The sequence below is a fragment of the Osmerus mordax genome, chromosome 10, assembly GCF_038355195.1.
Source record: "Osmerus mordax isolate fOsmMor3 chromosome 10, fOsmMor3.pri, whole genome shotgun sequence".
NCBI classification, from domain to species: Eukaryota; Metazoa; Chordata; class Actinopteri; order Osmeriformes; family Osmeridae; genus Osmerus; species Osmerus mordax.
In genome coordinates this window covers 14,198,583-14,210,627 of record NC_090059.1, presented here as the reverse complement: position 1 = coordinate 14,210,627, position 12,045 = coordinate 14,198,583, and the positions used below count along the sequence as shown (strand labels likewise).

The window sequence follows — 12,045 nt, the reverse complement described above, 5'->3', positions numbered from 1 at the left end:
TGAGGGTGTATAGAATCATTTCTTTGAAATGCCTTCTGTTACCATACCTGACTTTAAAGTAACAACATGGGCAGTTTAACTGCACTCTTATTTTCTTATGAGTGACTCCCAATTGTGTTACGTGTACTGTGCTGTAGGTGGAGCACTTGTAAAAATAAAAAAAAAGAAAGAAAAAGCAATGCAGATTTGTACACAATATTCTGAACCGATCAAGTACTGAATAAGTTCACACATTAACCGGTTTACATATTGCGTACTACATATTGAGTCAAAAGACATGTCACACATGCGTTTGGCATTTATTCTTTTCAGAAAACATTACAGATAAGGCAACAGGGCGATAGGGCACCAGTGCAGGAAAGCATTACAGGACATTGTGACAAGCAGATGAAGTGGTTTAACCTAGTTTCAAGCTCTGCTGAGAAATTCATTTGATGAAGTTAAATACTTAGAAGCAGATACATGTGTTTTACAATAAATACAGTTAATAGTGCCGTTTGTGTAAGAGTAAATACTTGGAAGAATCATATTTGGCAAACATTTTCAGAAAATTTTGTTTTCAGCACCTAAACCAACACTTTAGAGGTCCACAATAGAACCACCTGCTGCACTACTTGTATTTTAGTACACAATCCTAAATAAATAGTAACTCTGTTTCCTAGTTACAATCCCATTCCCCTTCATCTGACATGATTCCAGCCAGGTCTTAGCTCACACCAGTTGCTCGGATGCCAGGAAAAATAGGAATACAATTTCATACAGGAGAAAAACCAACAAATGAAAAAATGTACGGGAACATTTTACATGTACATTTTCAACAAAACAAATGTTTAGATCAAAACAGCGATAGCAGTGCTCTACGGTGAAGGCTGTGAAAGTGGCTTGGAGTGGAATGTGTTGAGCTGGTGTGGTTTGGATGGGGAGACAGGCTCCCTCCCTCCCTCCCTCCCTCCCTCCCTCCCTCCCTCCCTCCCTCCCTCCCTCCCTCCCTCCCTCCCTCCCTCCCTCCCTCCCTCCCTCCCTCCCTCCCTCCCTCGCTCCTCTCTGCTGCCCCACAGCAATGAGTTACAGCCACAGCTGGAAAGAACATCTGCTTCCTCCACACTTCTATTTCATATTAACCATTTGGAGTCATTTATCTTAGCCACTAGATACAGATCCACGGATATGAAATGGAGCACTATGAAGTCATCACAAAAACATTGATACCACAAGATTTCCTCAGACAAAAATACTATGAACAGCGATGCATATGTGGGTCTTGTAATGAATATTGGAAACTTAAAGTATAGGACAAAAATTCTTATGAATCAGTTATACTATAGGATTGTATAGGACTGAAATAGGAATGTTGAAAGACCCAATAAGCAAGCACAGTTTAGTTAGCAATCATGTGGTTTGATACAAAAGTCAAGTATATTCCCCATTCTGCTGTTCCAAAGGCCAGTGGGAGAAGACAGGGTTAATCCTTGAGTCACACAGAAACAACCTGGGATTTACTCACAAAGTAGAGGAGGCACTGTAAATACTGACAAGCCAACAAGGACCATTAAAGATGAAGAGAAACAACAGAGTGCACTGAGGGTATAAGTACAACAAAGTGTGATCAGCGTCTTGTGCCAAAAACCTTTACACACAAGGTCAGTTAAGCATTGTTGACATTGTTAAGCATTGAACAAGGCAAAGGAAGTCCAATTTCTCACTTTTTTTTGTTTTTACGTTAACTGTTAAGAAAAAGGAAAGGGGAAAGTTGGCTTGCAATTGATTTGGCACACGTTTGGTCAGGAAAAGGCAATCAATCAAATGACAATGTAACACTGGTCTTCTGGTTCTCTTTAGACGGCCAAATCACATAACACAAATACTGTATGCATCCATTCAAACACAACATGACACTAAAAGAGAGCATGCAAAATGAAACATCTAAATCTCTCTTAATACAGATAAACGCACACACACATACTGTAGATGTACTAGACACAACCATCTAAACATCACACACTTTCCATTAAGCACTGATATAAGTTTTTTTAAGAAGGCCGGCTTTCCAATTCATAGTTTAAACACAATTTCTGCAAGCTAGATCAAGAAAAGCATGCAATATGAGTTGGATATTAGAGGGCTACTTAAGTGACTTGACTGTAACGGCTAAGAGAAGTTGGAACACTTAACTCATTTTTTCCATTGAAGGCTGCAGTGGTGGAGGCTGTAAAACAAATAACAAAGCCTCTTGTCTGAGGATCTTTCTTACAAACCAGAGGGTTCACAAATAGACTTAGGTCAATTGTTTCAGCAAGACAAGGCCACTAGTTTCATCAGACAAGACAGGGTCAAATACAATAATACTGTCTTATACCTGAGGTGCACTTGATTTAGTATACCAGAATAATGAAACTAATGGAACAGTCCCATAAGTTAAAATACTCAGATAAAACAAATGCACCACAAATAGTGTCAAATACATATGTCTTTCACCCAGGTCTATCAGTAGGTTATATGCTGGACAGTCTGAATAGATACTGCCCCTAAACACAAATGAACAGCTACTATTTAAAATTCAACAGTAACAGGTCACATTTTAACTCACTGGTCATAGACCTGCAATTAGGGGCAACATCATCCTACATATGAGAAATAAACAGAATACACATTATTAGCAAAGTTTAGCCCATTGTCACTTTTTTTAAATATATTTTTTAACTATGGCATAGAGAATACCTGTAGTTAGAGGTGCTTGATAATTTTATTCAACAACTGTCTCAATTCTTCTCTTCCTGGTTGTCTTCTGTAGGAGCCTCTTTCAGGTCTTTTTCTGTCTCTTCTTTTTTGTCGTCCGTGGCGTCCGGCTCAGGGGTGGATTCAACCTTCTCCTCCTTCTTAGGTTCAGGAAGCAGAATTACTTTTCCAATGTTGAGGCGATCATGCATACGCCTCATTGCATCACCCACCTGAGAGAAAAGACAGACAGGCACACAGGCACACAATCCGTTTTTTTGTGTAAATGACTCATAAATGACTCATGGATCAAATCTCTGTGTTTTTTTCAGATAGGGAGTGAGACGGAAACTGGTATTTTTATGATGTTGAAAACATAAATGTCTCGCTCAAGATGACTTGTATGGCCTTTCATCCATGTCCACATAATATGACATATTATTCTGCTTATATACACGCATAACATAGACACACATGCAGAACTTATATCCACATAAACATGCTTTCTATTGGCCTTCCTTCTACAAGTGTCACTCCAAAATTCGATTTCTGTCTACCCCAACCCTGCCTCATTGTGACTCAAAACAAATATGTCCTAAACGGCCGACACCACGGCAACGAGTCTGTCACCTAGCAACTGACGTCGAGGCCCATCTCATCTGATGGGGGTGACCGTTTGCAGTTTGACACGTCAGACACAGTACATAGGAGGGGGTGGGCTGCAGCTGCAGAGATCATTTGCACCAATAGTTTGGAAATCTGATTACTGGTATATGACACACTCCAATCCATTCTGACCATCCTTTCATCTTACAGATTTGTGGTTGTGTATTTATGTATCGATTCAAAAGAATGTAGATAAGCAGTCAAATAGTAACATAGCAACAAGAGTCATTTCCTCTTCTCACCGAACCAAACTCTAATCAGCCTGACCTTAGACCCACCTCTCCCTCCTCCTCGGGGTCCTGACCAATAAGGGTGAAGTGGTGAGTAATAGGGAGAGACGACCAAGCCTCTTGGTTGGTGATGACTAGTTGCCATGGAAACCTTTGGCTCAGGTAAAGGAATCAGCTTGTTTTGCAATGATATTACAGAAGCACCAGAAGCACCCCTTTGCAAACAACAGCCGGCAGGCCTCCGTCCTCTCTCATCGCAAGCCCATAAGTGTGTGTGTGATGTTTGTTCAACAGGCAGCGTCCCCCGTGTGTGGATGTGATACCAAATGATACTACAATGGCGAGCGAGGTGTAAACATATCCTTTCAAGGCAGTCGAGAAGAAACACTTCCCACTTAAGTGATTACATGAAGGCAATATGTCAGCTTGTTTAGAGTGCAGGGATCCTTGGAGAGCTAGGGCGTCTGCTTGATTTGTGGAGGAACCTGGAGCCACCTTTAAGGTACAGTTAACACAGACAGTCATGGAGCTAAGATTACGATTATTACTTTAGTAATACACTTTGGACATTTTATTTGCAGTTCTGGAATTCATTGAGTTCTAATAGCTGCTATTTAGAGTTACGGGCATGGAAATAAATGACTGCTTGTTCAGATTTTTTTTGACCATGGCGGTTTGTGGTTTGTAACTCCCTTGCATCAATTGACGTTACCATAACAATATACACAATAATACAATAAGTCAAGGTTCCAATAAATTACAAATAAAAGAAACTTAGTGGAACTGTATCATCAGTTGAATTATTACATTTTAAACAAACACAGTATGACCTTTATAGGGGATGAAGTCAATTATCCCCAAGGTAGTTTGTCATCAAGCACTACCCCTGGATACGTCTACTGTACATCTTTATCAATGCATGGATAACAATGTTGGCTTGTGTACATCCAGTACCCAGAAGTACATGTATGTATGTACATTGTACATGCATGTAAACACACAGACACACACAACCCTTATGACACTCCAGCCTACCTGCTCAAAGTGATAGGTGGAGTCAATGCGAGGTTTGATCTTGCCCTCGTTGTAGAGCTCCAGCAGTTTGCCCAGGGTTTGGAAAATAAGCTGGTCATCATTCAGGTAGCCCAGGTGGAAGCCACACACTGCCTTGTTGGCATGCATCAGCCGCAGTGTGTTAATAGTGAATTGGTTGTACCAGGTCTTCGCCAGGGCTAGAAGGTTCTTCTTTTGACCGGTCACACAGTTGGCGGCACCTGGAAGATGGAGGGATAAGCTGAAAGTCTGTGTCTGTGCATCTGTGTAGTTGATGGTTATAGATTGGATTCCAGCACATCATAGCTTCGTTATCTACTTTAAAGCCTTTAAATACTTTTTTTGGTGCAAATTATGAATTGTAACTTGAAACTATGTTGATGTATATCAGAGTATATCAACTTAGAGTGGGGTTGTGTTTCCTACCAAACACTATGAGCGTGCCCATGGGTTTCAACAAATTGAAGCCTTTGTGGGTGTCTGATCCTCCAAGAGGGTCCAGAACAATATCCAATCCTGAGACAGAAACGAGAGAGCGAAAGAGAGAGCGAGAGAAACAGAGAGAGGGAGAGAGACGAGAGAAAATAAAAAGGATCATTAACCACTGAAAAGCACAGCGACACCATTGCAAAACATAATTTGCTAAGCTCCATTTGCTGTATTTCTCCACACGGTCCTGACTGTGATGCCGGAAGGCACAAAATGGCGCCACGTACTGACGACTCTCTCGATGACCTCACCGTTAGGGCTGATATTTCTGATCTCCTCCACGTAGTCCCGTGTGCGGTAGTCAATGGGGTGGGTGACCCCACCTTCCCTGATGGTGTCGTGCTTGCTGGCTGACGCTGTGCCGAAAACGGTCACGTCCTTTACCGTTTTGCAGAGCTGGGTGGCAGCGACGCCCACTCCACCTAGGAAGAAAGGGGGGAAAGGGGGGCAAAGCACAGGGGTTTGGTCGAGGTAAGAGTTACAGGATGTGGCATGATGGCCTGTGCCAGATGACAGAGATGATGTGTGCTGGAGGCTCAATTTGTCCGTCATTCGTGTCAGCAGTTAACAATGAAATGAACTGATGGAGGCGGTCTGTTACGTATGACGGGGGTAACTTGATGGACAAAAAATATCCACGGCTGTAATGTGTATCATCAATAAAGATCCATCAGAGTTAGAAGGGAGCCGTGCATATTGATCTTTATCTCAACTCTGAGCCCAGTAAGTGAAACCACAGGCCTATAAATTGTGGTTCAACCCAGTGCAGCCATCTCCATCTCTTATTTAACAGAGCCAAGGCTACCGTCCATCTCTGGAGGCAAACTGCTGTGTCACTGGTACAATTAAACCCTTGGAAGCTTTTAGCAAACCTGAGAATTCTGCTTACCTGATAGACTCGCCCCTTTATAGGGGTTACTTAAAAACCACTTCCTAACATTTTGTCCACAAAGCTAATGGATCACATGACACAAGCTAAATCCTACATCGTATATGTGTGGATGTGTGTGGCTCTACCTAAGGGGACCAGCCTAACCAACCTAACTAACCTCAAATGACCAAACAATGCAGACAATACATTACAGTAGATACTGTAAATGAACTGGAATGACTTATTTTGGAAGTGATACTGTAGGCTTCTGTTAGTACTTTCACTGCCCATCTATTTCAATGCCCTCCACGTACGTAAATGAGTGGTTTCAAATGTGTTGTTTTATCACCGTCACTGTTAGCCTTGATTGCTTGCAGTTTCCTGAAGGTAGTCTACAGTACATTTCTAACCCGTTAATATGTGTACAGTCCACTGTCAACCAATCTGATAAAACATTTTTTTCCAAGGCTACATTGGAATCCCCAAATTCCAATGTTGTTTATCCTGAGTGTAACCAAAGCAATGACGCATGATAGTGATCAATGTTGTCATTTCTCTAAGGTGCTGCATGTCGAACAGAGTTAACTTCAGATGGAAGCAAGGTAGGGTTACCATGGAAATTGAGCCTCATTGTTTCAGGGCACCAGTCGAGTAGCCAATGCCTTCTCTGCCCGCCCACAATCTGGTCGTTCATTGGAAGGCCAGGGGCAGCATCACAAAGACAAGCATATTCACTGGTGCAGATCAGAAGGTTTTCAACCTGCTATGTGTGTGTATGTGTATGTGTGTGTGTGTGTGTGTGTCTGTAAAAGCCAGAATAGAAAAACATTTTCACCAAAATATGAGAATTATGGCTCAGGGTTCAGTTCTGAAGATTGTATTGCACAAGACCTGCCATTTAAGATCTTGCATTGCACATTAACACAGAAAGTGACAACCTAGTTATGAAATGATAAAAGGTACCCTACCCCCACACATTACACTCCCTTACATGTGTTTCACATATGCACACAAACAGCATTTCCTCACCTCAAAGGACACCATACGTCTTTGGTTTTCATTTCTGGGTTAAATGGCTACAAGCAACCGGACCCACAGTATCTGGTGTTCAGAAAAGGTCTACTGCAAAATACTGCAAGTTGTTCAGTCTGCAACGTCATACTGCACATGCCATCTTCTACAGAGCACAACCAGCATGCCTGGCAACTGGGCCTTCACACCCTGCTGCTGGTTCGGTTTCAAATGTTTGTGAACAATTATCCATATTTGAGTGTACGGCAGTCGCTTAGTGAATACACTGTGTGCTCGGGGTTAGTTTTACCTGCAGCCATGTGGATGAGGATGCTCTGGCCTGACCTACAGTTGGCCATCTCAAACAGCATCAAGTAGGCGGTGAGGTAGTTGATGGGAATGGCAGCACCCTCCTCGAAGCTCATTTGCTCAGGCATGATGAGGGTGTGGTCAGCGGACACAGCCGCCACCTCCTGCCACAGACCGCTGCGACTCATCGTGATGACGCGATCGCCAACCTAGGAGAAGGTGGAGGGGATACACAATAAATTCCTGTACAGTGCATGCTTGGTCAAGTGGTCAAGTGACTGGTTTGACTCATCTCCCATAACCACAAACTCTCGACAGGTCTCTAAACTTTTGAGAAAATAATAATTGTGTTGCTTCTTATTAAAATCAGGTTTAACTGTCTTGTTTTCTGTTCGCCAGCTGTGTCTAAGAAGGCAGGATCAATATTAAAGATTTTTTCAAACATTTCTCATATGTCTTTTATAGGGGGGGGGGGGGGGGGGGATCTAGGAAAGCACTTTGGACTCATCTGTAATGTTCCCTTCATGCTTAGTCACCCCACTGAGAATCCCAGCCATTGTACTGATGTTTTGAAGTGTTCCAAGACACAGGAAAGAGGTCTGATCTGTCTCTGAATGCATGACCACTTCCTGTTTGTATTGCCTGAGGACCTTAGGGTTGGTCCTCTTCCTGCTGCCCTCAGTCGTGACAATAGATTCTCACACACTCGCATGTCCACTCTTAAGTGGAAGTGACAGACACACTCCCGCACACGCAAACTTGGAAGAGCACACGCGCTTTCTCTCTCTTTAAAGATTTGTTTTGCAATCGGCAACAAGAAACTACTTGTGACTCCTCGATCACATTACATTTAGTCATTTAGCAGACGCTCTTATCCAGAGCGACTTACAGTAAGTACAGGGACATTCCCCCGAGGCAAGTAGGGTGAAGTGCCTTGCCCAAGGACACCGTCATTTGGCACAGCCGGGAATCATACTGGCAACCTTCTGATTACTAGCCCGATTCCCTAACCGTTCAGCCACCTGACTCCCATTGCTTCTCATCAGAAATCATCCGAGCATGTGGGGGTCATCTACCTCAAAGACTATGAAAGGCAAACCACAAAAAACATTATGGTCATGACAGTAAGAGAAAAGGACAATTCTGTCAAAGGAATCCAATGGATGGTGTGATTTACACATTTATGAGATATGGCGTGAATCAATTAAGAAGATCATGGTCTCTATTAAGACTCAGTGAAGTAAATAAACTCAACTAATCCTTTATGATAGCAAGTGTGATGCTGGGTTGATTGAAAACAGTTAAGGATTTACACAGACCCCTTTCTCCCTTTCCAGACCCCAAGGAAAAGAGTGCTGAGTCAAAAAACCTTATCTTTAATCCTTGATATGAAAGGGTTGCATTAAAAGCATATCTGGGATCAAATTCCATCTGATTACCCGCTCCCTCCACTCCATCCTGTTAACTTTAATGAACTGATGCAGTTACAATAGGGTGAAAATGCTAAATGGTTGACAACATACTATCCTACCGAAGCATATGAAAGAACATGCTATGATGGTCAAATCAAAACACCAAAGCCTACTATGTTAAAAAAGTCTTAATCGTTAATTATATTTTGCATTGCTGATGGAAAATATGATTAAAAAAAGACTTAAATTGCTTTTCTGCATCCACTGTACCTTGAGGGTATGAGACCGGAATGCATTCCTCAAGAAGGTTAATTCTGTTATGGCTGACACCATTTTCCAGAGAAGTACTTTTCTCCTAACCACTTGGAATAACTCCAACTCTATTGCCAGCATCTACTGCATCTGGTCATTTCAGTCCCCTAGTTTTCCTTTCAACATATTGTTACTCTGTAAAAGGCACATCTGCTTTGCTTCAACTCAACAGGGATTTTATGTCTTTAGAAACTGCCGCAGCCCAAAGTCCACCTCAGGACAGCCTCATTGGTTTAGCCAAAATACACAACTCAGCTCTGCCCAATGAAAACAGGTCTAAGACTTCTCTCCAAACAGTCAGACAGAGCTATTCCTTATTGTCTACTACAGCCTTGTGTTGTTGTTGTTGTCTGTGATGGTTTGGGATAGTTGTTGCTCCCAAAATGAGCAGCTAGGAATGTGACACTCCTCCTATGGAGTTCCTGTTTATGATATAAAGGGGAGGCATAGGAGTGTGGCAAGGAGGAGAAGGAATAAATTCCTTTCCAAACTTGACAATGTGGGACATCTGTTGGTTTGAGTCACGGGGCTGAAAGTATCACACTTCAGACTAAGAGAGAATTATGCACAATCCCTCTTCCTGATGCACGCTACAGACATTCACACATGGGTTATTATCTCATCTGCCATTAATGCATGTGGAGACTCTCTCTCTTTCTCACTAAATGATATACATACTTCATATGCACAGACTCCAGCAAATAAGCAATAAAAAATATTGCTTATGTCAAAGATAAATATCAGAGCTCTAGATCAAATACTGGATCATATCTTCGTGTCTGCCCTTTAGGTAGGTTTATGTATACTCTGGCTTGCCATCGCCATATTTCATTTCACCTACCCCACACCCTACATCCATCACATAGGTAACACATTATGACAGGAGTAGAACCCCACCTCTTTAATAATGTCATGCCTCAGGTGTAGGAAGCTTGATTACGTTTAATATGAGTGGGGAGTTAGGTGGCTGAGCGGTTAGAGAATCGGGCTAGTAATCTGAAGGTTGCCAGTTCGATTCCCGGCCGTGAAAAATGACGTTGTGTCCTTGGGCAAGGCACTTCACCCTACTTGCCTCAGGGGGAATGTCCCTGTACTTACTGTAAGTCGCTCTGGAAAAGAGCGTCTGCTAAATGACTAAATGTAAATATGAATACAGGGTGGAGGAGGATGGTAGTCTACTGGAATCACTACCACTAGGGAACAGAAGAAATGAAGATATATGGGGTTACTATGGAGTTAAGGGCAAAGGGAGACTGAATACTGCTCATTTGTCCTTGGTGACTTCATTGCATGATTTTTCATTTCAGAGGGACAAATCAATTCCCCTCAAATAAGTTAAAAAGTAAATGGACATAATGACTACACACAAGAATGAACAAAAAATCTATCATATGTAGGCCTAAAAGAGGCAAAAGATTATTATGACCATGAACAGTTATTACCTGCTGAAATCGTACTTTAAATGTGTCATTAGATATTTAATTTCGGAAGTATTTTTGAGAAAAGCCAAAGGATACGATATATTGGATTGGTCGGGCCTCGCCCTCAAGCGTCTCCTGACAGTAGGCCCTATGGTCAATTCTAACAAGCAAATACAGGCAGCTTAATAAAAACATTTACCATAACATATGACTAAGTAGGCAATTGAATAGCCTATGCAACACTGGTAAGACAATGATCATGCATTTTATAAACTTTGATAGATGGCCAGATGAAACTTGTCGAGTGATGGGGATGGCTAATGGGTATTGTTTCAGACTCACTTTTCTATCTGTCACTTCTTCTCCAACGTCTTCAATCACCCCAGAACATTCCATTCCGGGTGTGACCGGTGGAGAAGGCAAAAGCTCATACAGCCCCTGTCTCCCCAACAAATCCGCGAAGTTCAGACCGCACGCCTTGACCCGCACTAAAACCTCACTGCTTTTCAAGCTGGGCTTGCCTTTTTTCACCTGAAGCTTAATTTTTTCATAACCTCCGTAGCCCGTTAGAACCAAAGACCGATACGTAAAAACTTCCTCTTCGGGCGTCTTGTTTGGCGTCACCGCAGGTGGGTCCTCTGTCACTGGGATCTCAGCCGCGTGGGCTTCTGCTTCGGGCGTTTCAGCCTCTTGGGTTATTTCAGATGGAGGTTCCAGAGGTGAATCACCCGTCTTCTCCTGTTCAGTAAGCTGCTGCTGAGCCGGTGCCTCTTCGCCAGACATGGTCCAAATGTTTCTACTAACACTTCTTTAATTTGACTGATTTGCGGTTTTCTATGAAAAGGAGCAGAAAATAACTTTATCAGTAAACCAAATTATTTGATGCGATTAGGCTATTACAAAACGTACATCCCACCGTAGCCTGATGTAGACCGCCAAGCGCTTTCAACAGGTTATTCTAAGAGGTGGGGAGATTTTGTGCTTGCGCTCTAGCCAAAATAGTGACAGCTCTGCTCGTTGGCAACGGGTTGGAGAATAAGAAGGGCTACGTAAGATGTGGTAATTGTCAAAACACGGAAAACGGATTTTGGTCAAAAGAGGAGCGAAAAGGAGTGACGTTCATGAGCTCGCGTAGCAACAGTAATATCAGAAATCAGTGAAGCCATTCCCCCTTCGAAGTTGGTCTCTGTAGATTCCAGCATGTGAAAGTAAACAATATGCTAAATATAAAAAACAGTCTGTAAAGCAGGGTTCACCATTGAACTAATTTTGGGGCTTATGCTTGGAAAGGTAATAGTGTTTTAGTGTTCTGTGAAAACAGCATTTATTTAAAAAAAAACGCACTACGTTTATAATATAATAACACGTATTTAGAAAACTGTGGAAGACACTTTGAGGAATTGCTGGAGGGGAGATGTTGTGATAATTTTCATTCTGTCAAACTAACAGGAAGTCACAAGGGTGGTAAAGATGTCGATTTGCAGGAAATGCCAGAGTTAATCTGGACAGACAGCCTATATTTAAGACCTTTATGCCAACCTTCTCCCTCAGGACAG

General features: G+C 42.3%; 1 protein-coding gene across 2 annotated transcripts; it reads right to left on the bottom strand.

Moving 5' to 3' along the window:
• Positions 1-1,026: 1,026 nt before the first annotated feature.
• On the bottom strand, positions 1,027-11,444 carry LOC136950372 (synaptic vesicle membrane protein VAT-1 homolog). 2 transcript variants are annotated; one of them, XM_067244679.1, is made up of 7 exons: positions 10,832-11,444; positions 7,346-7,553; positions 5,405-5,575; positions 5,091-5,180; positions 4,647-4,885; positions 2,719-2,948; positions 1,027-2,206 (listed from the first exon to the last, which is right to left on the bottom strand). In XM_067244679.1, exons 1-6 carry the CDS (start codon positions 11,270-11,272, stop codon positions 2,760-2,762), a joined length of 1,338 nt encoding a protein of 445 aa, XP_067100780.1. In that variant the 5' UTR covers positions 11,273-11,444; the 3' UTR covers positions 1,027-2,206; positions 2,719-2,759. The 2 variants fall into 2 exon arrangements, with proteins under 2 accessions (XP_067100780.1, XP_067100779.1); XM_067244678.1 differs by having other exon boundaries at positions 1,027-2,948.
• Positions 11,445-12,045: the final 601 nt, after the last annotated feature.

Excerpts from the sequence above, each read along its gene's own strand:
- LOC136950372 (XM_067244678.1), bottom strand. The coding sequence starts at position 11,272 with ATGTCTGGCGAAGAGGCACCGGCTCAGCAGCAGCTTACTGAACAGGAG. Across the intron at positions 7,554-10,831 it reads AAGAAGTGACAGATAGAAAA|GTTGGCGATCGCGTCATCAC; the intron begins GTGAGTCTGAAA and ends ACCTTCTCCTAG. Across the intron at positions 4,886-5,090 it reads GGGCACGCTCATAGTGTTTG|GTGCCGCCAACTGTGTGACC; the intron begins GTAGGAAACACA and ends TCCATCTTCCAG.